At 32.8% G+C, this 27,685-nt stretch overlaps 1 protein-coding gene across 2 annotated transcripts in view; it reads left to right on the top strand.

Annotated features, from left to right (window-relative positions):
• LOC100867094 (uncharacterized) overlaps positions 1–27,685 on the top strand; it is a 405,878-nt gene that overhangs the window by 370,318 nt on the left and 7,875 nt on the right. For both annotated transcript variants that reach the window (XM_012487799.3, XM_086903945.1), the window contains 6 exons: positions 7,440–7,556; positions 7,822–7,935; positions 8,017–8,160; positions 21,049–21,251; positions 27,042–27,193; positions 27,470–27,542. In XM_012487799.3, the coding sequence (XP_012343253.2) occupies positions 7,440–7,556; positions 7,822–7,935; positions 8,017–8,160; positions 21,049–21,251; positions 27,042–27,193; positions 27,470–27,542 (803 nt within the window). The remainder of the gene's footprint in view (positions 1–7,439; positions 7,557–7,821; positions 7,936–8,016; positions 8,161–21,048; positions 21,252–27,041; positions 27,194–27,469; positions 27,543–27,685) is intronic.

Genomic DNA, 27,685 nt, shown 5'->3' with positions numbered 1-27,685 from the left:
TTTTTCAAGTATAAAAAAAAAAAATTCCACTTAATGGAATTCGAAGAGCGCAATGATTTTACAGATAAGCCTGAGATTAAGAGATCTTGCAAAACTGGAATGGAACGTTGGTGTTTCCCGTGCAAATATTTATAATGAATGTAATATCTAGGAGCAATTTTAACCGCGTGGTTGAGGAAATTAATTTACATACAAGGTTCTGCACATCTCTCCCTTAAAAGTAACAAGAATTTAATATTGCCCGGGCAGAACTGCAGCTTCTATTTCGTTATTTAGTGGAAGGAAATTTTAAGAGGATTATAAGGGAGGTAGGTAAGGATAAGGGGGAAGAGGAATATTAACAGAAGTGAAGAAGTTTTAGTTCCTATCTTTAATGCGATGTAAGATAAGAGGAAAAGTAGTATCGAGTTTTCTTTAATCTATTCAAGTTAAATATTTTAACCTCTTGCATAATCAGCATCTTGGAAAAAGTATTTCATCGTTCTCTCGAAGAATATGTTATACCTTGGCCTCGATGTAGAATTCGCCATTCGTCTTATTTCGAAAATAAACAATTTTCGACTTTCTCTCTAAATTTTTATTTTTAAAATTAATAAGATATTTTTTTGACATATATATCTTATATGTCAAGTTGCGTGCTCCAAATTAATCACTTTCGTATGTTTTGAAAACAAAAAAGTCCAATGGTATACGTTCAATTTTTTTTCTTTTTCGAGGAGAGAATGTTTCGACCAAACGTCATCAGGCTTCAGCAATCAAGTTACTTAGCTCGCGTTTAAACAGTTACTCGCTCGAAAAGTTCTGTTCTGTACTTCGATATTTAAAAAAAAAAAAAAAATCGCGACTTGCGATTCCATACGACACAGATTTTATAACTTTCTATCCGTATAGAATAACTTTTACCGGTTCGAAACATTCTTCTATAATTTATATTTTTTATCCCCGTTTCAGGGGAAAATAAAAAACGAAAAGAGAAAAAAAAATTAAGATTTTATACGAAAGAATGTCAAGCTTAATTCGAAAATGTATTTAAGTTTTATCAGGGAAGAGTTTTTCATTTCAGCGAATAATTTTTAACTGTTGGAAATGAAGAATAAATAAATAATAATAGAACGTGATCAAAGTGTTTAAATTTTAAATAAAAATAAAATAAAAAGTGTAATTATTTTAAATTAAATTTGTAATAAAAAATTTAATTTATCTTTTCGGCAATGTAAAAAAAAATATAAAGAGGGAATAAAAAAAATCGGTAATATATATTTGTTATTCTTCTTTGTGTTAACGAGATAGTAAATAATTCATTTTTAATGAAAACAATATAGCCCTCCAGCTTCTGTTTACAAATTATTTTAAACTGCACGTGAATGGAATGAAATTAAAAAAAAAAAAAAATTAGATACGATATTCGTATACATTTTTCGTAGATTATGAAAAATACAATGATTAAAACTTTCGTATTTCTCTTTTCATTTTTTTTTTTAAACTTCGTCGTTTATTTCATAAAATTTACAATTCTTTTTTAATAACGGAATCTGAAAATTTTCATAACTCTATATACATTTATATATATACATTTTGTATAGAAAACATTATACATTTTCCATATTTCGCGATTTGTATAACTTTTCCACTTGGTCAAATCTTGGATACATAAATCTGTCGAAAAGTTTTATAAACTCAAACTCTATATTCATAAATTTACGAAATTCTCGTGCGTCACTTTTCGTATCGTATTTCTACGCGAATTTTTTTTTTTTTTTTTTCTAACGAGAAAGATTTTTTAAAACTTTATGAAGAAATATTCTTTTCCAACCGAACAAAAATATCCTATGCTTTCAAATTCGTACGAGTTAGAAGTTTTAACGTTAGTTTTTTTAGATGCTGCAAGAAATATTCTCTAATAACACGTTATTGCGGGCAACATTCTCTTGAAAACTTTAATAATTTTTCCTTAATGTTTGATTCAAAATTGAAATCAGAAAAAAAATCAATAAAAATAAATACAATTTTTTCGCATTAACTTCCATTCCATTCTTCGTACAGAAGAAAATATCGATAATTAATAGAATAAGGATATTGAAATATCATTTCTTCGTCAAATTTTCCAAACAATGGAACGTTAATATTCCTCCGCGTGAATAAAATACCATTCCTTCCAAGGAATTATTAACAAGAACGTTACATTTTTGCGACAAGTGGAAACTGGTAAAACAACCGGAAAATCCGTCTTTCTGCTTTTCGCGTAGGGGACAAAGCTTTTAATTACGTTTTCTTGCGCGTAATGAGGGAGTGGAGGGTTGGCGGAGGCAAGGGACAAACACAAAGGCCCTCGAAACGCAGTTTCTCGCTTGATATCGGGTTGTATTTAAATGCGCGTGTTAACGTTGTTATCGTAGATAACGGGATTTTAATTGATAACGATAATACGCGTTAAAATCCGTATTAACTCCGTTACAACCCCTTGTATACTCGACCCGTATTTAATGGCTGCTTTTAAATGATCGAACCGTGTCATTATTCGTTTCGTATAATTGTGCGCCAATCGATTATTATTATTATTATTATTATTATTATTATTATTATTATTATTATTGTTAATTATAAATGCACTTATTTTGGAACGAATTTCGTGAATTTTGTGAATGTAATAATCACCTTGAATAATTTGGTATAATTGGTTTTATGAAGTTCATAAAGTTTATAGTTAGAGTACGATAACAGAATTACGATATTTTTTTTAATTGTATTTTTTTTTTTAATAAAAGTCGTGATATGTTGCAATTTTTTGTATTGAATGTTTGAATTTTATGAGCTATATTAATATTCCGGATCTTTTTGACAATTTATTTTTGAACGATTCGCAATGGTTTTTAATTAAATTGTTATTTACTTGTCCAAAAGATTAAAAGATTATTAAATTTTTACCTAAATTGTTATTCGTAATTTGAATTGTTAAAAACTTCGTAAAAAAATATTGTACAACAATGTGTCTAAACTCATTTCAAAATATAAATAGAATTTTTTCAAAAAATCTTTTAAAATATCTATCAAGAGAGAAAATAGAAAAAAAAGATGATGAGGATGATTCTTTTTTTGATTTAAACCGATTAAATACCGGCCAACTCTGCCCTTTCCTTAAAATTTTTACGTTTCAAATATAATGTTGTTTTAATCAACTTCAATTGAATGATACTTCAAGAAACGAGAATTGGATGAAATTGTAGTACTGATATTAATTTGAAATACATAGCCATTTCGAAGCCATTATTAATTATCGGATATAAGAAACTATGACAGTATCTAGGAATGTGTTGCATTTGGTTGCACATCTCGATTCTCCAGAGGATTGCGCAATGTCTTCCTCGATGACGGTTCTTTGAGCGCAACAAACATTATCGCTAGCCAAACTCGAGCAATTTCAAACTTGAGGAAATTTTGCTTGTGCATAGGTAGAATAGTAATTATAGGATTATGTTCTAGTCCTTGGTGAGAAGATTTTATTATCAGATTTTGCGTATAGATCTGCGTTAATATTCTTTAAAGAAAAAGAAATTCGAGAAATCTTGAGAAAGAAATATTCGAAAATAAATATAACGATAGCCATACATTTTTGTATGGCTAAGTTTGTATTATTTCTTAAAATTAAATTATCTTGTGCATTTAATATTGAAATTTTTCTAATTCTTAAATTTAATTTTCGTTTTTTATACTTATCGTTAAACTTGTTATTTATAAAAAATTTATTTTCGTTAAAATTTCTTCCATCTTCAAAGTATAGAATAAATATTTGAAAAATACATCATTTCCATCGTAATTAAAATATATTGACAAAAAATTTTTAATTCTATCTTTATTATTTTTTAACTTTGTGCTTTTACGAGGATGCGATGCATCGCTACGAATAAATTTCATTTATATGGACGCTAAAAGCTTTCAATTTCTTTAAAAATTTTTGCAACCCCGTATAACGAGAAACCGCGAAGCGTATCGTTTTTAATTTCGCCATCCAGCATCACTGCTAATTTCAACGGAAACTTACTATCTCGTCGTTAATATTTTTTTTATATGTTGATATTTTCATTGCAGTTTTTCTCTCTTAATTCCAATCAACTAAATCTTCTTACCATGAATCCTTATTGATCCTATTTCGTTCATCTTCGAAAAGAGAAATTTCTAAATATTATTTATTCGACTCTGATATTCTACTCTGATAAAAAATTACACGTTCCATTTACTTTCTATTAAATATATCTTTCGAAATATATTATATTTGCTGCCAATATATTATATTGATTATCTATCAATCTTGAAACGTTCGCCGTATTTTCCTAAACTATCAAAACTGTAATCCTGTATATCAAAAAAAAAAAAAAAAAAAAAAAAATGAAAATGCATATTTATGAGCTTATAAATAACATCCATCAAGCCAATTTCCATTCCATTTTCCGATCATCGGAAGCGTTATCAATCCCTCGTCGCATAAATAATCGCCGATTGTTTGCCGGCGCGAAGATTCACGCGTCGTTGCCCTCGTCTTTTTATCGGAAAAGGAAATGGGGGAGAATTTTCGCATAAATCAAAACGTTTGCCGCGGGCATTTAGAACGAACGCTGTCAGCCTCGTTTTCTCCCTGTCATATCGGCCGACCCCCTCCTCGCTTGATGATTCGATCGACGATCTAATTCGAAGAAACGGAGGCCATCGTTTCGCCTCATAATCGAATCACTTCACGGTTCGCTGATCCCGTTCAAACTCGATGGTCTTCGCTCTTGAGTCGAGAGAAAAGGGTATGACGTGTTTCATCAACACGTGAAAGGAATGGGTGCTTCTTCAAATTCTGCTTTATTCTCGCGATTAAAAACAGTTAAAGCGATGGAAATATTATTCTTGATATTTACGTATTTGATATTTATTGCTTATAATAATTTTATAAATTTAATAGATTTTGATAGATGTGATGGAAAATATGGATAAAGATATGGATCTTAATATAGTGATTGATATTTTACGATGATTTTTTTTATGTAATTAAAATTTTATACGTTAATGATTATATAAAAGGAATTTTGTGTTCAATAATGAGATAAAAGTATAAAAAAAAAAAAATATTAAAGTTGAAGAATGTTCTTTAAGTTGTAAGTCCGTGATATACTCTTCTCTTCGATTTTTATCTTATCAGATCTCTCTTCAGAACTGTTTGAGCGGAAGAGTCTTTGGAAATGGTGAAGAGGTCATTGGGACAGTAAATGAACTTATTACAACAAGAGAACAATTTTGTGAAGAAATGGTGTAGATATAGAATTGAGATTATAAAAATTGTTGGAAAAATTATATAGAATAAAGAAACAAATTAGTGGGTAGAAAGGGGATGAAATATTGAAAAATATTGAAAATTCACTGGTAAAAGAATTGAAACTATTATGAAAATTAGAACGACGTAAAAGGAACGTAGTCGAAGAATTTTCATTTTGCAATTAGTTGATTGTTACCACGAATTGCAATTGCCAGCAATTTCCATATATTTCGGTGAAACGTGAATAACAGTCGGCTAATTATAGTAGCACGAGCAATTACTTTTACGCAATCCGACCGCGTTAATCGTCATTTTTAACTACTGTAATTCCCTAATGCGCTCGCTGAAAAATTGTCAAAATCTCATGAAAGAATAATTCCTATTCCATTTACACGATGAATATCATAATGTTAAATTACGATCGCGGTTTTAAATAAAATAATGTATGAAAATTAATTTTTAAACTTTTACGTTTTTCAATTATTCTTACTTTATTTACAACAAATTATTTTATTTCTTCTAATTTTAGTATAAAAATTCAAGTTCACAAGCTCGTACACATTTATCCCAAACGCTATTATTTATAACAAAAACTCTTTTTTATTAAATTTCAAAATACAAAAGAAAAAGAAAGAAAGAAAGAAAGAAAAAATTACTTAAATAATACATCTGTTAGATCAAAAATTTTCCTCAAGCAATATATTTCTATTACGAATCCTTAACGCGTTTAAAAAAAAATCCAATTTTTCATCGATTTTCATCGTTTAACCGCTCTGTTATTGCTCGGCGCAATCATCATCGAAACACGAAATAAGAGGGCGCGAAATTCAATCGAGAAGGAAAACAAATGGAATAGGGAAGTTCCAATGAAGGGATGAATAATAGACGAGACGAGGAAATCGAGTCGTTTTTCGAGCAATGATATGGGTCAGTGTTTGCGAATCGCTATTTCGAAGTTGAGCAAGAGAGAATACAAATTTTGGAGATGGATATATATGAATAATAGAGCACGTTCGATTCGAAATTGAAACATCAAATTTTAAAATCGTGGCGATGACGAGCATAAATAATTACAATAATTTCAAAGTTGGAAAAATGTGATGTTTTTCTCGTTTAACTTCTCCCGTTTCGATGAGTTTAACCAGCAATCAACCATCAGACTCTCAAAATTCTAATTAATTATTAAAGAAATAATTCGAGGAATGATCTTAAAAATTACTCTATCCTTTAAATAATTCAGTTTATACTTCGACATAAATAATCGTTATATAGATATATATATATAAATCGTTTTTCGCAAATTTTATTACAAATTTCCAAAACGTGAAGTATCTAAGAAACAGTCTCACCAAAATTCCCTACACTACTATCTCCCTTATAATATAAAAGTCGTAAACGATAAAACGAAGTACATAATAGTGTACAATGTTGTAAACCCTCGACAAACGACCCTAAATCCACGATGGAATAATATCCAGCCCGGCGACGTAAAGCATTTAACAATCCACGATCTAAAAATTATCCCTGATAATATCCAGCGCAACGACTCCTCTGAAAGACAATAACCCCTCGTTCTTTCCCGCCCAACTCCTCCATCTCCGCTAATCATTACCACGAAACTCAAATTAATACACCACCATCCATAAACCACCGCCAAATATCAACGTAAAGCAACGCAGCCCGATATAAACTTGGTCATCGCTCGGTCGGCATCGAAACAGCCTTCGAAATCGTTTCCCCTTCCTTCGAATCGTTGACATAAACGCTTTGAAACGACGGCCGTCCAACTCACGACGAGCGGATCTTTATCGAGTGGCGGGGGTGGCTGAGAGCGTCGCGGCGTCGGTCGGCCGGAAATCACTTGGAAACCGCGATGAAGATAAGAACTCGGTTGAATTTGGCCGAGCAGGAGGCGGCGGCAGGAGGAAAATTGGAAAGGAAAGGAGGGCGATGTGTGTGTCCGCCCGTTTCCGCTTTTTGTCTTCGTGAATTCCGTGGAGTGAATCCGTGGGCCACCACGCTCGCCTTTCATCGCTCGCAATATTCCACGTTGAAAGGTGGTAGCGCGCCACTTGCACTTGATTTCATGGCGACCGCTTTTCTTCCACACTCGAACACGAATAGAACTGTCAACCGTGTTTTTCAGGTGGACATCACCGAGCTGTGCCCATCGGCTACGGTCCTCGCCCAGCAATTGACCCACGTGGAACTCGAGAGGCTCTCGTACATCGGCCCCGAAGAATTCGTCCAAGCTTTCGCCAAGGTTTGTATTATATGTGTGTGTCTGCTTTTTTATTCCTGTCACGTACTCGATGATTGTACATTGTTTTGCTTTTTGTTTCTTCTGGGTTCGAAGACGTAGATCGATAAATCTTGTCTTCGATTATAAATAAGTTTGCTTCACTTCAGAAGAACTTGAGGTTTTCTTGAATTGTCTCTTGCTTTTCTCTCAATGAAATTCGAGTGAGAGAACTTTTAAAAAATTTTATGCCAATGATGGATTTGATGTAAATTTATTCAACAAATAGGAATCCCCTCATCTGGAAACATCGTTTAAGGACATGAAGAAAACGCGCAATCTCGAATCGTACATCCAATGGTTTAACAGACTGAGCTATTTCGTCGCGACTGAAGTATGCAAGGTAGGTTGAACACGGGTTCAACAAGAGAAGCAATTGAAAAAAAGGAAAAGGGGAGAGAAATTATCGTTTCTTGGTTTCCAGCATCCAAAAAAGAAACAACGAGTCCGTGTGATTGAATATTGGATCGAAACAGCCCGTGAGTGCTTCAACATCGGCAATTTCAACTCCCTGATGGCGATCATCGCTGGTTTGAACATATCACCGATATCTCGTCTGAAGAAAACGGTAAGTTGCGTGTTATAAATATATTTTGAATATAAAACAACAACTTTAAACTCCTTCGAGCTAAATTAAATTACCTAATAAAATAAAACAATTATTCTTTCAAAAATTTTTTTTCTAAGCAAACACAATTACAATTACAATATCGTACATCTTCTTATACACGTGTAATAAGTAATAAAATAATTTTCGCGAAACCTACGAACTTAAATTTACAACAATACGACATTTTCCTGAAAATCTATGATTAAATAAGAAAAATAAATTTTACAATCTTGAACTTAGGAAACACAAAGTTTCAAAATAATAGGAAAATCTACGATTCTACCGACCGTCGTGGTGAACAAAAACAAAAATCAAAACAAATGAAGGGAAAACAATCAATCACGCGTCATGAAAATCGATGGACGAAGAGAAAGCGACGCCTTGAATGAAAGAGAACCGGAGAGAAAATGATGGATGATGGCCGAGGACATTTTTATGATGAATCTGTTTCGTCGAAACTGAATCGACTTGGTCGCAGAACACGTCGGATTGGTCCTCGCCCCCTTCCAGCCGAGGATTGTACATTGCAATCAGGGATGTGTAATCCTCGTAAATCGAGCATGGCGCCGCGACGACCGGCGTTAACCATGACGAATCGCCGTGAATCGAGTTTTCGTTGAAACGAGATCCGAAAACGGAGAACGTGTTCGGGCGGGAGAATTTTCGGAGGCGTGAAAAAAGAAACGAGATGGATGGCGGATCGCGCCGCTCTAATTGAATTTTTTCGTCACTGTTTCGCGCCGGGCTTCGATTGAAACGTACATCGGGTTAATTAGAAAGCGTACTGGGATTCAGTACTGCATATCGCGAGTTTTAATTGGGATTTGTCTCCTCGTTCCCTATCGCATTTTTCTAAAATCTTGGATTTTAACTGGTGGGAACGAAGCTCTGCGAGGGAAGGAGAAATATTAAATTTTATATTTGGAGTTGTTATAGAATATAAAGTTCACTGAAATTTTATATATAATTTTATTATTGAACGTTGCTAGCAGTGTCGCTACTTCATAGTTGGTATCCTTTTGTTTATCTTCGATACGCGATCTTCAGTTTTTTTGTAAACAGACACGCGCATTCACGTATAACTGAAATATATCCAAGCTAAATCCGTATATTTTTTTATTTATTGGTCGCCATTGCATAATCAGCCAACAGGAGTATATGTTTTTTCCTTTTTATTATTGAATATATTTTAGAATATATTTTAAAAACTAAATTTGAAATAATTTTATCGTGTTTATCGTTGCTGTATCATAAATTTAAAATTGGCAATTTAAAATTTTGTACGTCATTTATTTAAAAAAATTCTACTAGAAATAAACGGAAGATTATATAGAATGTAATGAAAGAAGATGAGTATTAGATTTAATCTAGCATGTTTAAAAATTTAATTCTGGAATTAATTAGTTTATTTAGTACGATGTATTTCACTTCGTCTATGTTTGAAACTTGGTACAAAACCATATTATCTACCTTTAAAAAAGAATTAAATCAAAAATCTAAATGTAAAAAGAATTTTTTATGAAATACTAAAATTTCATTTTGAAATTTTATATACATACGTACATTCCCTCGCAAAAGTTTTGTTCCATAAAGAAAAGTTCTTTTTATTAAAACAAAATTCCAAAAAAAAAAAAAAAGGAACTTCCAACGCGAAGTAAAAATCTTTAATGCGTACATCATCCACATTGAAGTAGGAATGTTTCGCATTACTACATTTATTTTAATAAAAATACCCCTTTTATTTGTCGTACGAAGAGTTTCAAGGATACAATTGCACTACAATCGAATTCCAAATTTATTAATGCAACGAAACTCGAAATCGGTGGAAAATCGTTTGAAATTTTTGGAACAGAAACTAGAACGTAAAACGCCACGCTGAAAAAGGAAGAGAAGAACTGCGTTTCAATCGAAAAGACGAAACGAAATTCGAGGAAAAACAAAAAAGTTCAAGAGTGCAAAAAAAAAAAAAAAGAAAAATCGAGTGTAACGGGAATTTAATCCAAACAGGAACATCCGCATTCCGATGCTCCGGATAACATCGACGAAATAATCGAATCGCGCTTTGCGCGTAACAATTGCGTTTCCACGAGAAAAGGAAGAATAAAAGTAAAGATAAAAAGAAGAGGAGGGGTGGATGGAAGAGAAAAGTGGGAAAGGAGGGAGAAGAAATACATATCGCGCGACTTCCTGTCAATCTTTCACGATATTACTTCCTGTGAGGAGGAGTGAGGACGACTTCTTTCTTCGCCCGCCATCTTCCTTTTTTCGCAATGAAATCCTGGTAGAAATGAAAAGACCGCGGTTCCGTAAGAAAATATAATATAGACTCTTCGATTGTTCCAATGTGTATTTATCGATTATTTGAAAATTCTCTGGCTCGATATATAATATTAGCAATTTCGATCGAAAAGTTATTTATTTTATTTTAACGATTAGTTTTATGATTTCAGTCGTAGTTTCAGTCGTGAACGTATGATGAGATATAGACATAAAAATTGATCGTGAAATCGATCTGCGAAAGAGATTCGAGGTCATCGCAGTTGTACAAGAATTAGAGAGGATATAAAAGTAAAAAAATCTCGATTTCTTTTTTTTGCAAATACGGGCCAATGTTCGAAGTCCGTGTTCCTTAAAATCGGATTAAAAGAAAAGAATTATTGGACAAGCAGTAAATTCCAATACGAACTCTTCCGAAATACTTGTTTCGAATTTCCTAAAAACAACTCCTATCTCCTCGATACGTTTTTTATGCCATCGACGGACAAACAACGATTCCAATAATATTTACGGGAAGATAGGAGAATCGACATCGATACCTGGCTTCCAGAAGTATTAGAAAAATAAACGGCGTGTTTCGACTTTTTTTAAACAATCCATCAATGTGTACCGTGCATTTATAGAACCGTGGATTCGCTATAAATGGAGTTGCAACCCTCGAGGAACGAAATAACAACGAGGAAGAAGGTTAAAAATAACGGGCACGAGCTCGTAACAAAGGTATTAATGGAGATTTCGACGATATTGTATAGCCGATCCGATTTAAATGGAAATATTCTCGTCGGCGATCAAGCCGCAATTTCATCGTGGATTGTATTAAACGGTTGCATGAACCGTGCGTGAAAATGGAATGACCATTATGATAAATAAAATTAAGTTCCTCTTTCCCCCTCCCTCTCTCTTTTTTAAATTTGCAAACGAATCTCGCGTCGTCTAGTTTCATAAAAATGTTCATAAATATTTCGTTTCACGGGTCTGTTTGCAATAAAAAGGTCGGGACGAATATATCCCTGCAAATGAATATACGCGAGAGTGTGACGTAATTAACATGTCAAGTTATGATTATCTGAGCATGCCACAGAGCACGTATTTTCGTGGCTTTTAAAGTATAAAAAAAAAAAAAAAAAGGAGGTGATGGAATAAAGAAACATTTTGAAAAGAATAAGAGATAACATTAAATATCCAGAGATTGAAGTTATTATAAAATTGTTATAAAATGGTTGACTTTTATTAAGGAATGTTAGAGTTGCTTTTTACCAATTTTGCGTAGAATATAGAATTAGTGTAAATCTTTTTAATAATTTTAAAAATTTGACATTCTTGGATACGTAGATAGCATTTTAATAATTTTTCAAAGAACGTAATTTTAAAAATTCTATCTTTGAATATTTGCTATAAAGTAGGTCAGAGATACGTTGCAATTTAAATTTAAAATTACGAGATGAAATATAGATTAAAATGTAAATATAAATTTTTTTGTCACGGAATAACTTTGTGGATATGTTATGAGAGAATGATAAAAAGTGGCCAATTACGTTTGATGTAAACTGGAGAACAATTAAATTTGACATAAAATAAAGGTCTCGGTTGGTAGATTTATCAAGGTAACCGTAACGCTCGTTCCAGAGAATTTTAAAAAAAAATAATCGAAAAATACTTTATACGTGTCAGCAAGTGGAAAATCTTTCTTTATTCTTTTATATATGCGCGCATAGTTCTACGATTTATTCTTTGCCAACAAATTTTTATCCATTTATCCATCTCTATTTAAAAAACATTCGTGAGAAGATTTCTCGCGGAACGAAAGAACTCTGACAACAACAAAAAAAAAACAACCGTTCCAAGATAATAAAATAATAAAGTATAAAAAAAAAACACGTTGAAAAAAAGAGAAAGATAGGAAAAACACACATTAGTTAATTTTATTTCTCGAAAGACGATAAAACGACAAATTCTGACGTGGATCGTGGATCGCGTACGACTTTATCGCGGAGACAAATTGCGAGGCGGAACGAGAAAACCATTAAACCATTTTTCATTTTTTTTTTTCTCGTTTTTAATTACGAGACCGGTCTACGCCGTGGACATATCCCTCCGGCTCTATTCGACGCGGTTTGCTATTCGGAGTTCATTTGGTTCGGCCAGCTGATTTATACAGGGCCACCCTTAAAATAATTGCTGCAACTATCAGCGGCCAGCCAGCGTGGCCTCGCTTCGTAATTTTCGTTAATGAAAATTTAACGCTTCTGCTCGCTCACGCTCGCGCGTTGTTTTCCCTCCCCCTCCCCCTCCTCTCCCTCTCCACCCCTTGAAAATTGATGCGCATTTGGGAAAACGTTCCGTTGGATTTTTCACGAATCGATCATTTGTTTATTGTTTACCGTTGTTTGCTCTCGAAGATTAATTAAAAAAAAAAAAAAAGAAAGAAATTAAACAATTACGATTATTATTAGTCTGTGTATACAGTGTCGTTTAAACGGGATTATCGGTACATGATGATTCGATAAATTACATTTTCCGAAAAGTTTTTAATTTTGGCGCCAAAACGTGCGATTTGAAAGAAAAATTTCACCGGAATATTAAATAAGGAATATTAAATTTGTATGATTTCGTAATAGCCTACAATTAGTAAAGAATTCAACAATCTTTCGAACGTCTCATCTACTCGTCTCCATCTTCCTTCAACATCTCCATAAAAAAAAAATATTCCAAACGTATCGGTTGTAGAATCCGCAATCTTGCCTAAAACCTTCCCTATCGCCATCCCATCCAATCCCATCGAAACGGGGATCCGTTTCGAAAAAAATCCAAAGATCGATCCCTCGAAGAAGAATCTATCCCCAAAACTCGTCAACAACCCCTTCTCTCCCCCTATCACCTTCATTCACCCTCCAACAGGGTATTTTCCCTTGCGCGCAACTTTCAAGTTCCACTTCGAGTCTCCCTCGAAAAGTCGGCGCGGAAAAGCATCCATCGAGGATCCTCCTTCTCCCTCGCCTCGTTGGAAACTCGTTCCGCCGATACGTCGGAAGATGAACGATACCAGCCCCGGCTTAATTTACCGCGGAGATAATCTGCGAGTGACGTCGCTGTTGAAAGGGAAGGGACGCTTCTACCTCGGTTCTCGACATCAAAAAGCTAATTATCTGTTCGCTCGTCGCGAGCTATAACCGACCCCTGTGCCGCGACCATTATCGCGGGGGTGAGCAAGTTTCGAAAAATCTTTAGGCAGCAGACAGAATCCTGAAAGAAGATTTAAAATTATTCGCGCTGAAGGGTGAAGCGATTCGAGAGGATGACTTCGATGGGGGAGGGAAGTGAAGAAGAGGAAGGATTCGATTAACCTTTGGTTCGAAAGGGTGGAAGTTTGTCGATGGGGATTGAGAAGGTGAGAGAGGAGGGGTGGGATGAATGCGAATCGGGATTTGTATTTTGGTGTTTGGTTAATTCGGAGGGTGTTAAGGTGAAATATATCGTTTCGAGATTTCGAGTGGTTTAGAGATAAGGGGTTGGGCGGGGTTTTTGGTTCTCCGCTGGAGAAAATTTATGAAGATTTGTGGCTATATGTATACAAGATATACATTTTTGCTGTTATAACGTGATTCGTTACGAGTCGTTTAATGTTTAATGCATAATTACAATTGATTGAAATTGCTTAATGATGATCGAGAAGAGTTGAATTTGATAATGGAAAAATTATTATAGGAATTTTGACAAGTTTAAAATTGTTCGAGAATTAATTGGCGAGGTTTCGCTCTTTACCCTCTTTAGTAGACGGCTCCTCTTTAAAAATTTAATAAATTATACGCGTTGTTATACACGAGATAAAGGAGCAATGCAACGAGAAGAACGAATCTCTGAATTTAAATGGATGCAAACAAAGAGGCAAAAAGTTGGACGAAGAATCTTGCGCAGTCAGTAAAAAACGTTCAAAGCATAAATTTGAAGAAAAATTTCCACAATTCTTAACCCGGAACCGGGAAAATTTGATCGAAACTTTGTTCTTTTCACGGATTATTTTGAACTTTTCCGGGAGTTTCTTTCCCCCCCCCCTTTTTTTTTCTTTTTCTCCCACTGTTTATAAAATTTCTAACGGCGTGACTTGAACTCAACTAATGCATATTTAATATCCGACTGTTCGCCATAACTTGGTGAACTTTTTAGAAACTTAATTACGCTTGATCGCGACGATTTTCCACCGTTCCAGAGATGCTTTTTTTTTTTCTTTTTCTTTACCATTTCGCGGGAATAATTTTCGCCAGGAAGAGAGCGAAATTTATTGGCTTCGTTGCGAGAAAAGTCTGACCAATTAAATTTAAAAAAAAAAAAAATATTCACTTTTAAAAATGTAAAATTCTTCTATATCGGATGTAAAGTAGATGGACTGATGAAAATTGTACATGATTCGTGTATAATTGAGCGAAAAAATGTTGATGGAACTTGTAATTTGAGAAAATTGTCAAAGTTAATTTTTGATAGAATTATTCCATTGCATCTAAATATTATGAAAATATATTACAAATTTTTTAAAAAAAAGAAAAATTTTATGTGGAAAATATAAAATAATATTGTAAAGATTTCACAAAATATCAAATATATAAACATGTTTAAAATATATTTTATTTATTTATTTATTTATTTATTTTTGCTTTGAATTGAACATATTATAAAGTATTTATTTTTGTGAATTTATATTTACACAAATGTTTATGAATATGAAACTATCACGTAAAAGATATCATATTTGTGCTTTAAGCCAGAGTAATTATTTTTAAAAGCTATTTATTCGCGTAAAATATTTTTAAACCAGGAGAATCATTTTTAAGAGTTATTTGTGTTTGTTGGTTGTTAACTTTATTACTTCGCATACATTATTCTTCATGAAATAGCTCACATCCATGAAATAAAATGAAGACATTTATAATACCAAAAATAATACCTTTTTTTATACTCTTTTTCATGTTTTTTTTTTTACATGATGGATCGTATATTTATAATTAATGAATTTTATTAAAATTATTACTATAAAAAAATAAAGTTGAATAAAATTTTTTCAAAATAAATAATTCACACGAACAAATTTGCCTAGATTTTTAACTTTCAATTGTTGAAATTGTTAATTTCGACATTAAAGATGCGAATTTCAATTTCTCTTTTTCTTTGACACAACTCTTCCACTTGGCCCCTAATAATTTATCTCCGAAGCGTCCAATCCTTGCGTGAAACGATATTCTTTTATGCGACAAAACTGCGCCAGTCCGATTCAAATGGGGTTTTTAATATGCAAATCAACTGGAAACGTGAAAATCGGCGAACCACGGTTTAAACGTTGGATGACGGATCGCGGTCGTAAATAAAACTGTAAATGGAACTAAGATTAAAATTAAAAAGTACGTGACTTTACATTCTGTTAAAAATTGAAAACTTGTGAAATTTGTTTAGTAATATGCATTTCGATATTATAACGGCAATGTAAATTTTTAGCTTTTAATGTTCCATCGTTGATACAGTTTTAAGCTTTTTTAGCTTCGATTGATTCACATGAAAATCATATCTCAATTGGAATTATTACATTTAATACGTTCAGTCTCTTGAATCTATATTCAAATATTAAAATCTCATTTTATTCTAACAAAATTTTCATCCTATAATTTATAAGAGTATAATGCATGAATGGAAATGATATAAGAATTTTATTATTGACGTATAGTTTAACATTCCCAACGACGATTAATCTTGGATATAAAAATGTAAAATTTCAGGCAAACAATTATCATCGTATCGCAATCACCATTTTCTATAATTTCAAATTATTCATACACGAAATTAAAAAAAATTAATATCACCTTACTGTAACGTAAAACTTCAAAATATATCACGTTGCAAAACGATACGATATTTCATTCCCTGCGATCGAAACCAAAATGAAACAACAATTAAAAAATAATTTCCTTCCTCCACATTAAAAAACAAAGGGGATATAAATTCTCTCACCTCGTGCCAAGCTCATTTCCTATCGAAACATAAAATCTTTATTTCCATCCCCAACTTTTCATTACTTTCCGCACCCTTAAATTGCTAAATCTCCTCCCTTCCCCCCGCATAAATAAACTCGCAATCAAGCCAAACTGAACTCCTTCCCTCGAGAAGAAGCAAAATTCCATTTTCCATCCCTATCTCATCCCTCTTTACACCCTCGTTTCGCGCGACACGCTATCATTTCCGATTCGAGGGAGAGAAAAATCGTGGGGAATAGTTTCGAAAATGGCCATGGTGGCCAGGTGGCGCCACCTACCGGCCACATCCTCAGCTTTGCCTAATTAGAATTCCCGGTTTCGAGAGGGTTTCTCGTTTCTTTGCCCCTGTCTCGCGGGATCCTTCCAGCAGATTCCCATCCCTCTATCTTTTCTCCACGTTTCCTATTCAGTTTCAATTTACCGGATCCACCAGGAGTCTTCCGATTTTCCGTGTTTTTTTCCTCGAGCATTTCCCGGAGAAATCGAATCGAGTCGCGCGGCTGAGAAAAATGGCTCCTCGGGGCGAGCAGAGAAACCCTTTTTCGTTCTCCTGTGTATGCGTGCGTGCGTGTGTGTATGTGTGTGTGTGTGTGTTGGATTCGCACACATGGTGAGATACTCGATCTTTGAAGAATTTCAGTCCCCCAACCGGATGAGGCTATTCTTTCACACGAAGATCCGTGAGCATTTGCATTTGCCGAGGAATGGAAGATTTCTTTGGTTTTATTCGAGAGATACCTTCGATGTAGGTTATCATCTCTTGGTTAATAATTCTTGGGGATTCTTGATGGAATGAAGGATTTCCTTTTTTGTTGAGGAATTTTGTAATGGACTATGAATTTTTCTTTTTTGATGTGGTTTAAAAAATAGGCAGGAATACGATTGAAAAATCATACTGAGAGATGAATAAGGAACTGTATGAAAAATTATTTATGATTATTTTAGTTTTTGGAAAATTCTTTGGAGAAATTTTAAATTTTGATGTGGTTTAGAAAATAAATAGGGATACAATTGAAAAATAATCGTATAACGAGATCAGAGAAATTAGTCGTGGTTATTTTCGAGAAATAGTTGGAATTCAATGTTTTCAATACGTTCGATTTTTATACGAAATATTATACAGATGAATGTATATCATATTTCAAATTTTGTTTATTTTGAAATTCATCACAAATATCTCTGCAATCAGTTTCTCGTTTCGCTGTGTTTCAAGCAAAAACTTTTATTAATAAAACAATGAATACTACAAATTTTAAATATCCCCAAATTAAAAAAAAGAAAATGGGGAAAAAAAATACAATACTATAATACAAAACTAATATTTTTCGTATTTACAATCCAAATATTATACAAATCTTTTCAACTAGTTTCAACTTCATACCGTGACACATTTTTGCAATAAATTTCAAATCATATTTAACTTTTAAACGTATGACTTTACTTAAAATAAAATAAAACATATTAGAATTCCCCATTTATCGTAAAAAGTTTCAGAAAAATAATTTTAAAAATTTGTTTTATTGTTATTTTATTATTTTCCAGAATATATCGTTCGCAGAAAAGTTTATTTGTATCTGGGATTATTTTACAAATAATTTCTAATAGAAACCAAATTACACTCAGTTATGATCAAACGATATCAATTTAAGATTAATATGCAAAAGGATGTATAAGAAGAAGAAAACAAAATGTAACCACTTCATATTATAGCATAGCGACGATCCTATTAAATCGACACAAGCGTGTTTAATTGGCCATCCAAAAAGTTGAACGAAAATTCGGTTTAATTAATACGAATTAACGTGTAGCCAGCGATGTACAGCGACGGTGAAATAGTTTTCGATAAATTAATTCGAGCAAGCGTGGGTGGGCATCGTTTTAACCGTCAATTAGGTCTTTCAGTTCCACTCGATTTTAGATGATTTGATTAGCGGGAACGGTGATACTTTTGCGTTTTTTCACGAATTGATAAATGTGAAATAAAAAATCATTTAGTATTTTTATTTTTATTTTTAGCGTAGATAAAAGTGTAGTTAATTCGGATTTTTTCGAAAGGTAATTGATTGGTTTGAAGAGTTGGATAAATATGAATTTAATAAATGTTGTAATAATTAATTTTAATAATAATATTAATATTCAAAGTACTTAAAAATTACTTTATTACTTTATTATTTCGATAATTATCTTGATAAATCTAATGTTCTTTCAAAAGATTATTTATCAATATTTATAAATAAAAAAAATTAATCGAAAAAAATGTGAATTGTCATACCATCGTAACAAATATCATCGCGAATTGAAATTTATCGTTTTAAAACTGCGATTTGTGTTTTAACGAATGTAATTAGGGTCTTCCGCTCCACCAAAATTCGAGGAATTCCCGCAATTTATCGTTTTCAGATGTATGAACATTCGATACGGATTTTTTTTTTTTTTTTTTCATTTGAAGATAATAGATTTTTATAGAATGTTTGACACGTTCGCGTTTTCGAATATTTATATTCAAGCGTAAAATTAATTATCCTGGTTTACTCGTTTCGTGCTCGATAGTAATGCCACGGTTTAATTCGTTCTCTTTAAATGGAAATCCAATTGATTGTTTTTGTGCTCGCCTTTTCCGTTATTGTGCACATCGCGATTTCCTTTTTTCTTTTTTTTTTTTTATTCTATAATTTATATTTCGATGTAATAAACATGAAATCTTTCATTCTTTGAAAAAAAAAATATTACATGTACCGCAGTAAATATAATTCTTTGTTCCTGAAATTAGTTTGTCAATCAAAAATGTTTTTTACAGAATTTTTTCCGTATGAAATATAAAAAGTATAAAAATATAAAGGTATAAAAAAGGTTTTGATTAAAAATCAAATGAAATGGAAACATTTTAGTTTCGTTAGTTTAAATTTGTGAAAATTAAATTTACTATTATTACATTTCTATTAATTACATATAATAATAATTACTTGATATTCATATTAATTCGTTAATTTAATTTCATTACACGTCGTACATTAATCAACATTTTAATTAAAACTATAAAACTTATTATTATAACTTAAAATTTTTCAATTATCTCGAAAAGAAAAATCTAATTTCTTTGTAAAACGTTATCCTTTTATGTGTAATCGAAAATAAAATCGGATTGTGCAATTTACGGTGGTTCCCTTTAAAGAAAAAAAAAAAAACATTTGTGTTTTCATTCACAGAAATTCGCGATTAATTCATGATTAAAATCGAAATCGTAAAGAGAAACAAAAGGGACAAGGACTGCGTCCGAATTGAAATCATCAGAAAAGATCAGATTGAAGATCAGGTGAATCTAAGGAATGGGATGAAGGTAACGAGGTTAAAGAAAGCGAACAAATTGAGAAAAAGCCGAGGAAGATATTAGAAAATTAAAGGGAAAGATGCAAAGGAAATGGAAAGGGAAAGATCGAAAAGAAGAAGGAATGAAAAGGACGAGAGTGGGTCGAATGCATGCAGAAAGAAGAGGGATGAGGAGGGGGGGTAGAAATCAAAGGGATAAGGGGAGGAACAAAGGGAGGCGGCAGGGTCAGAAAGCGAAGGTAACTATTTGAGCGTGCAAACGGTGGATAGAATTCGATATAGGAATGAAGGGTATCGGGTTGAAGGGAATGGAATCAGTTCGATTGCATTGTATCCAGACGGTCGAGTCAGATGCACTTATTGTCTGTCGTGAACACGTTCCCCTGTTCCATCCGCCTCGCGTGTACACGCCATATCGTGCACGTTTAAAAAAAGGAATCGATCGAAAAATAAACAGTGAAGATCGAACAGCGTGAGAACGAAATCGGTTCTCACAAAATTTGATTGATTCTTTCTCGTGTACGAGAATTTGCCCACTGTTTCCTCTGATTAATTTTTATGTTTATTTCTTCATTATGTTTATTATATAAGACGAGAAGATTTTGATAAAATAGACTATTCGATTGTCTGACTTGAATCTTCTAAGTGAAATGTATCTAGATGATCGTGATAGACTTTTTATACTCGTCTGATCATAAACGTTTTGTTGACTGTTATGATTGGATTTTTCCGATTATATAGCTGGTTTGTTCCACTTGGCCATGATCGATTTATTATCTTATTATATTTACTTTGTTTGATCATTACTTGTTTCGCTTTTAATCAAGTTGAATTAATAATTGAAGAAGTAGGAATAAAGAGAGTAAAGATAAAGGCAAATAATAACTTAAATGAATAAAAATTATTAACGAATTATTAATTAATTATATATGATTTTATATAAATTATTCATATTGCTTCAATAATATTTCTATTTCTATTATTATACGGCAAATTATTAATAAAATTAGTGTACCATTAATGAGTTACCACAACATGTACAATTTTCCTAGCTTCAACGCTCAACTCGAATTGGAAATGCTCGAATGAGGAAATTACGTACAAAATTTACAAGACCGGAAGATTTACCGATGCGTACAGAGACCCGATCTTGCTGCAACTACGCTAAACAACTTAACAAGAAACGTTTCTGTTAACAGATACGCGGAATTATTTTCTGTTACAGTGGTCAAAGGTGCAGCTGGCGAAATTCTCGATTCTTGAGCACCAAATGGATCCCAGCAGCAACTTTAGCAGCTATCGCAGCACCCTGAAAGCGGCTATGTGGCGTAGCGCCGGCGCTACGGACGAACGACAGAGGATCGTCGTTCCCTTCTTCAGTTTGCTGGTCAAGGATCTCTACTTCCTGAACGAGGGATGCAGCAACAAGTGAGTACAAAAACGGCTATCCCCCTCTCTATCCCCATTTCTTTCTCTCGCGTTAATCATTTAAAAGCGCTCGAGAAAATTTCTGATTCGATTGCGAAAAATTTCGCAGATTTATGATTACTTCTTTAAGTAATTATCATTTACTTGTGATTGATGTTATTTTCGCTATTTTCACGCTCTTCCTTATGTTTTTGTGTTTTTCTTCGATGTTTCCTTCACAACACAAGTAAATGGATTTCGTTGAATCATTTTTAATTCAATTATTTCTTTGCATTTGATCCGAAGGCTTTGATAGCTTTTTGCGGAAATTATGGGAAACACGAAAGGACAATTAATTGTTGTGAAATTGCGTGTACAATTATTCATAGTTTGAAATAAGAATTTAATTTAACCACGTTGATAATTTTCTCTCGCGAACTTTTTTTTTAATAAAAATCTATTCGTTAGATATTCCAAATTAATAAATGAAATATTACATAATTCTTTTAGTATTAATCTTCTACTGATAATACTACGAAAGCAATTCTAAAGTTTAATCAAGAAAAAAGATTTTTTTAAAATACCGATATCTTTTTCTTAATGCACACAAAATTGACAAACTTGAAACTTAAATTCAAGAAATTAACAACTTCGTTCGTTCTCTCGTGGCAATGATCTCTTAGCATAATTTCCACAAGCAAGAAGGGATACAAGAAGGGCTACTACTATACAAATCCAAAGAAAAATATTTATAGAGTAATTTAAGTTGGGAATTGACACGGAATGTTAGCCCTTGGTTAAAACGCGATCGTCCATTTCCTATCGGTAAAACTTTCGAGTTCGAAGCTCCGATAATTTCGTCCTCGTGGAAGCGATACGTTGACAGGTAGCTCGTTTTTGTCGGCGACGAATGTGTCGTACCATTTTCTTCGTCCTTCCTCCGCGCAAAAAAATTTCCCCCTCCAATGTCATTCCTTACAGCCCCAGTTGTAAACTTATTAAACTTGTAATAGCAAAAGTTGTTTTCTCGCAGTTCGACCCGAACTTGTTGAAAAGAAAACGAGAAAAGAAAACGAGCTTCTGAGGAAGAAAGGAAGGGAACGAAACCCTTTCCTTTCTTGATCTAATCTTTTTTGCTACGATCTCAGAAAAATACTCGTGAATTACTTTTCACTAATATTTTTTGGGTTGTTATAATTGCTTTACTGAATTTATGCATATATTTGGAATTTGGAATAAAGAATATTCATTCGCTGATTATTTATTGACTTGTACTACTTAAAGATTTTATTTTAATGCATGGTAATTGTTCATTTGCTTTATTACTTAATACTCTATCAATTCTATAAATTTCTATCAATTTTTTGATAATTTGTTTACGACACAAATTTTCATATATGTAATGATGATTACTGAAGAATCAAATTATAAATTATTAACTCGAATTTTAAACTTCAATTTTTCTTCAATTTCAAAAGCAATCAAAATATAATATTTCATAAAAATAAAACAAACGAATCGAAATATATAATATATATACAGCGATGAAAAATTAACAGAACGAAACTTCCAATAACTTTCCCATCATTTTTCAAAAACAGACTCAATCACTTATAATCGCTGATTTTCGGTTTTATGTAAAAAAAATCTAATAATCTTGGCCAACGGTTTATAGGTCAGCTCTGATTAATCGTCGACAATGACGAGTGACCGAGGTAGAACGAACGTTTTTTTCGTTCGTTCGAAAAACTCATTACGCATACGATTGCTGGGTAAAATGAAACCTTGGCTCGTGCTTTGCCGCAAGAAGTTTCATTAGAAAAAAAATTTCTATTAGGGATGGCTCCTCTGGATGTGCATATATGAGATGATATTTACAGAGTAACTGTATGCGTAATACTTTCGCATACATCTTGACACAGAAATTAGAAATTAGCGCTCAAAATAGATTTTTCTTCTATGTTGAAACAGGTTTCTCTCTCTCAAAATTAATTCTTTGAATTTGAATAATATTTTCTTAAGAAAGTGTCGACTTCGTGCTGCAATTAGTAGATAAGATTACAGTAGAAGAGTATCACAATTACACCGTTATTTGCCTTTCCTTTAAATTTAATACTCAGAAATAAAATTTGAAATAAAATTCTTTTCACTTACCTAGTTTACACATGAAATATTTCACTGGTAGAATTAATAAAGGAAGGAAAAGTGTATACCTTTTAAATAGAATTTTTATTTTTCTTCTTTCTGTGCGAAATACCCCATTCTGCATTGCAATAATGTATCTTTCTTTTTTTTTTATGCTGCTCGTTTTTTTCACGTAGCATACAACGTTTTGTTGCGTGTAATATTTTTCATTGCAATAATATAATGGAAAGCATTGAAATTCCAAACTAAGTAATAACATTTCACGAGATTTTCAGTAATAAAAAATCTTCTATAACATGATTTATTTATAAATTAAAAAATTAATTGTTTTCATAATAAATGTAATAAACAATTATAATAAACGATTTCGTCGAAGAAAAGAGTCAATGAAAATTCACAGGAATAAAACAAGAAACTCTAAAAAAAAAAATATTCACCATTCTTTTAATCACATTACGAAATATCAAATCAATACAAGATTTTAGTACATAAATACGAAAAAATTATAATCCCCTATTTCTGTTCATCACTGTATACCCACATACGAATAACTACGTGCGTTAGATTCACAATGGCGTATATTATCCCCGAAATGGGTTACGTATCGTTTTGTGCAGGAAGAATGTAGTCGCGTAAAATGCGAGATAGAGCAACGTCTGAATATCGCGAGAACGTTTCACTGCCGATTGCAGTGGAACGAATCGGCGTATAGAGACACGTGGGTACAAATTGCTCCAGGATGCATGTGTACCGACTGTAGATAAATGTCCGGGTATTACGTGCCGTTCGCATAATACGCGGATCGAGAACAGAGGTCGATATTGACTACGAGATGGAGGAGAGGTATTGTAAAGGGGGTTTGAAAAGAACGACACGTGTGTTGGGTTATTCCTTCCTTCGATTTATGGACGATTGATTTCCATTTTATTTTGAGAATTGTTTGAGGAAAGAGATCCAATGTTATTGCGGTCCATCGTGTGTTTGATTTTTCGTATAGTGAATTTTATTGGCGTTTTACATTAAATTGTGCAACGATCATTGAAATCGAGATGAAAGATGGATTAATTTGATGTATAGGTCGAAACGTTCATTGTTTATGTCGTGAAAAATAGAGATTTTTATGGAAAATCATAAATTAAAAAACGAATTAGAATAATACATAAATCTTAAATCATAAAAATATCGTAAATAACAATCGTTTTAAGAATTTACATATGCGTTATACAACCAATCAGATAAACTGATTAAAAAATCGTATATTAATAAAAATGAAAAGATATGGAGAACCATTACATTACATTCTATAAATACATGAAAAATTTCTTTACGATCCAGCACAAAAACCTCGTCAATAATCATACAGTGTTAAAATTAAAAAAAAAAAAAAACAAATTATCTTATTTTTTCCCCTTCTAGAATAAATCTCACCTTCCAAATAAAAAAGCACCTCTATCATCTCGACCCTCTCGCTTCTCAAACAACTCGTCCAAGTCACAACTCCATTATGAACACGATCCACAATCCTTTACCGTCCTTAACACGAGCATCCCAATAAACCATCCATTCCTCGGTAAACCGAATAACGTTAAAGTATCAATTTCCTTAGGAAGCGTCACGATACGTTTCCAATACGTTCGACGTGGGTTTAATAAGGGAGAAGGAGCAACCTCCTTCCCGGCAATTATCCTTCCTTGCGCCGTTCGTGGATCGAATCTCTAATAGAATTTCGATCCACGACACGGTGGGACGAGGTGGATGGAAAGGAACCGCGAGGAAAGATAAGTTTCTCGAGGGCAGATGGATATTGGCCGATCGACAGGCGTCCAGAGAGGGAGGGTTGAAAGACGAATGGTTGCGCGTATGTAAATGTCTGTTACGTGCGACAGGGCGTCGCGCAACCGGAAGCGGGCGAATTCGTACGCTTCCGACCCAACGATAAATTGCCCCAACTTCGACTCGTAATTTTAACGCGCCGCTTTCGCGCTCGTATACGTGTGTCTTCTCGTGCGAGTTGTATCTGTTCTGTTAGCTAGTTTACAGGAGGGAAACTCGATTCTGGAGAACGGTGAAAAAATTACATTACATTTTTTTTCTTTTTTTTTTTGAAGAAGAAGAGGAAGAAGAAGAAGAAGAAGAAGAAAATCTGAGAGTTGAGAGAAAAAGTGGCTGGCTGATGAGGTCTTGAAAGTTCTTTTGGAATTGGGAATTTTGTTGGGAAACGACGATTGCGAGTATTCGAAGATTTGTAGTGAATGTGATTTGAGAGGGAATTGGGTTTCTTTCGGTTCGGATTGCCTTCGTGAAACTTAAATTTAAATTTTATATTAGTGTACAAGAGTTTGAAGTAATTTTAGATTATGTTCAATGCGAGAGGAGTTGATAATTTTTATGGCCGTTTCCGTTATAACGAGAAAAAAAGTCACGCGATTAAAAATTATATACGGTTTATATAGAAAGCGTGTTTGTTTTATAAATAATTTTTTGATACATAATAAGATCATTTTATTCAAAAACGAGTTTGAGTCGTTATTTTCTTTCATTGCGATTTGTCTTAAGAACCTTTCTACTTTCTTTCGATTCTTCTTTCTTCTAAGATCTTAACAAGTTTCAAGATTGTTTGCACGTAAAATCATATTGCTCTCAAAGAGTACATAAAACTTGAAGAGACTACTCTGAAACTTTTTGAGACTTTCCCTGCGAGCTGACCACTTTTGAACCCACTTCTTGAAATTACAACTCTTCCCATCAACTTTCCTTTTAGATAAAATATCCAATTTCAATATTAACTTCTCACAATCGAGAACACCCTTACACACACCCTTATAAATTCAATAATTGAAACACAATTTAAAACATACGATATAATTAATTTTTCTTTTCTCTAATTTATTTAACTTCTCTTCACAAAATATCCTTTCTCTTCCGCTATTTCATTTCACCTCAATTTTTCAACCGATGTTTTGATGATTCACTTAAATTTCGCTTAAAAATTTTATCAAATGAAATGTCTGGATAGAAATGCACAGAGGAGATGGACATCAAATCGAAATTAATCATAACTTATATCAAACAGAAGATTGATTGATACGCTCGAAATTTATGAAGGTAACCATTAACTTATCAGCTCGTCTCTCGCTTAGGCTAATGCTATCAGGATTATCCGAAATTAATTTAACAAAATAACAGGCGGTCGTTATTCCACGAGGAATGGCTGACACAGCGTAAACAGTAACGTGCTCGTTAAAGGATGTTGCTGATATCGATCCACGATACTTTGACGAGAATATTCTTAATCGATGATGAAACATTGATGAAACGCTTGACGTTGAAACTTTCGATAGTTGTGGAGGAATTCAAATTGATTAAATTGATGAGAGGGGAAATTTAATTTTAATTCGAAGCATTAATATGAATATCGTGTGTGACTAAGGAGAGATGAGAGGGATTTTGTATAAAAATAAAAAGATAAATCGAAATTATTGTCTAAAATAAAATGAAGTGTCTTGAAAAGTTAAACATCTGAGATATTTGTTTTTGTGAAAATTTGATGGAAATTTTGAACTGATTTTACTCAGTCTTTGTACAAATTAAAATAAAAATGTAAAATAATAAAAATTAAAGAATACTTTATGAAAAATTAATTCTTTTGCGAAATTATTGTTACAGGTTGCCAAACGGACATATTAACTTTGAAAAATTCTGGCAGCTGGCGAAACAGGTTACGGAGTTTATCGCCTGGAAGCAAGTTGCCTGTCCATTCGAAAAGAATCCACGTGTCATTGCTTTTCTTCAGGCGAGACCGGTGTGGACTGAAAATGGTAAGTTTAATTCTTAAAAAAAAAAAAAAAAAAAAAAAAACGCTAAGAATATTAATAAATTGAAAATTAATCGATGAAGAATAAAGTAATATTTAAAAAGAAGATTACAATTTTATCTTCAATAATTTCATTCGATATTAATAAATTAGAATAGCCATAAGCATTTTCTTTCGTTGCAAAGAAATTACTGCCATTAGGAGAAATTTAATTTTTATCCATTCTGTGACCTTTGTTAAAACTCATTATTTCATAATTTAATTTCTTTTCACAATATAGCTCTAGCTTTGGCATCGTTCGAGTGCGAACCACCAGACAACAATCCAGAGAAAGAACGTTACAAAGCATTGAAGTAAGTCCCCTTTAATATTCGTCATACGAAAAAAAAAAAAAAAAAAAGGAAGAAAAAAAAAAGACAAACGAAAACTCGTAATCCCTTCGTAATTTCTCTCGTACAAGTTTCAATAAAATTAAATTACGTTCCTTTTTTCTCTT

Source organism: Apis florea, unplaced genomic scaffold, assembly GCF_048593485.1.
Source record: "Apis florea isolate Af1SG1 unplaced genomic scaffold, ASM4859348v1 contig_2293_pilon, whole genome shotgun sequence".
Classification (NCBI taxonomy): domain Eukaryota; kingdom Metazoa; phylum Arthropoda; class Insecta; order Hymenoptera; family Apidae; genus Apis; species Apis florea.
Note: the sequence above shows the minus strand (reverse complement) of the source record. Positions and strands in the feature narration are given on the sequence as shown.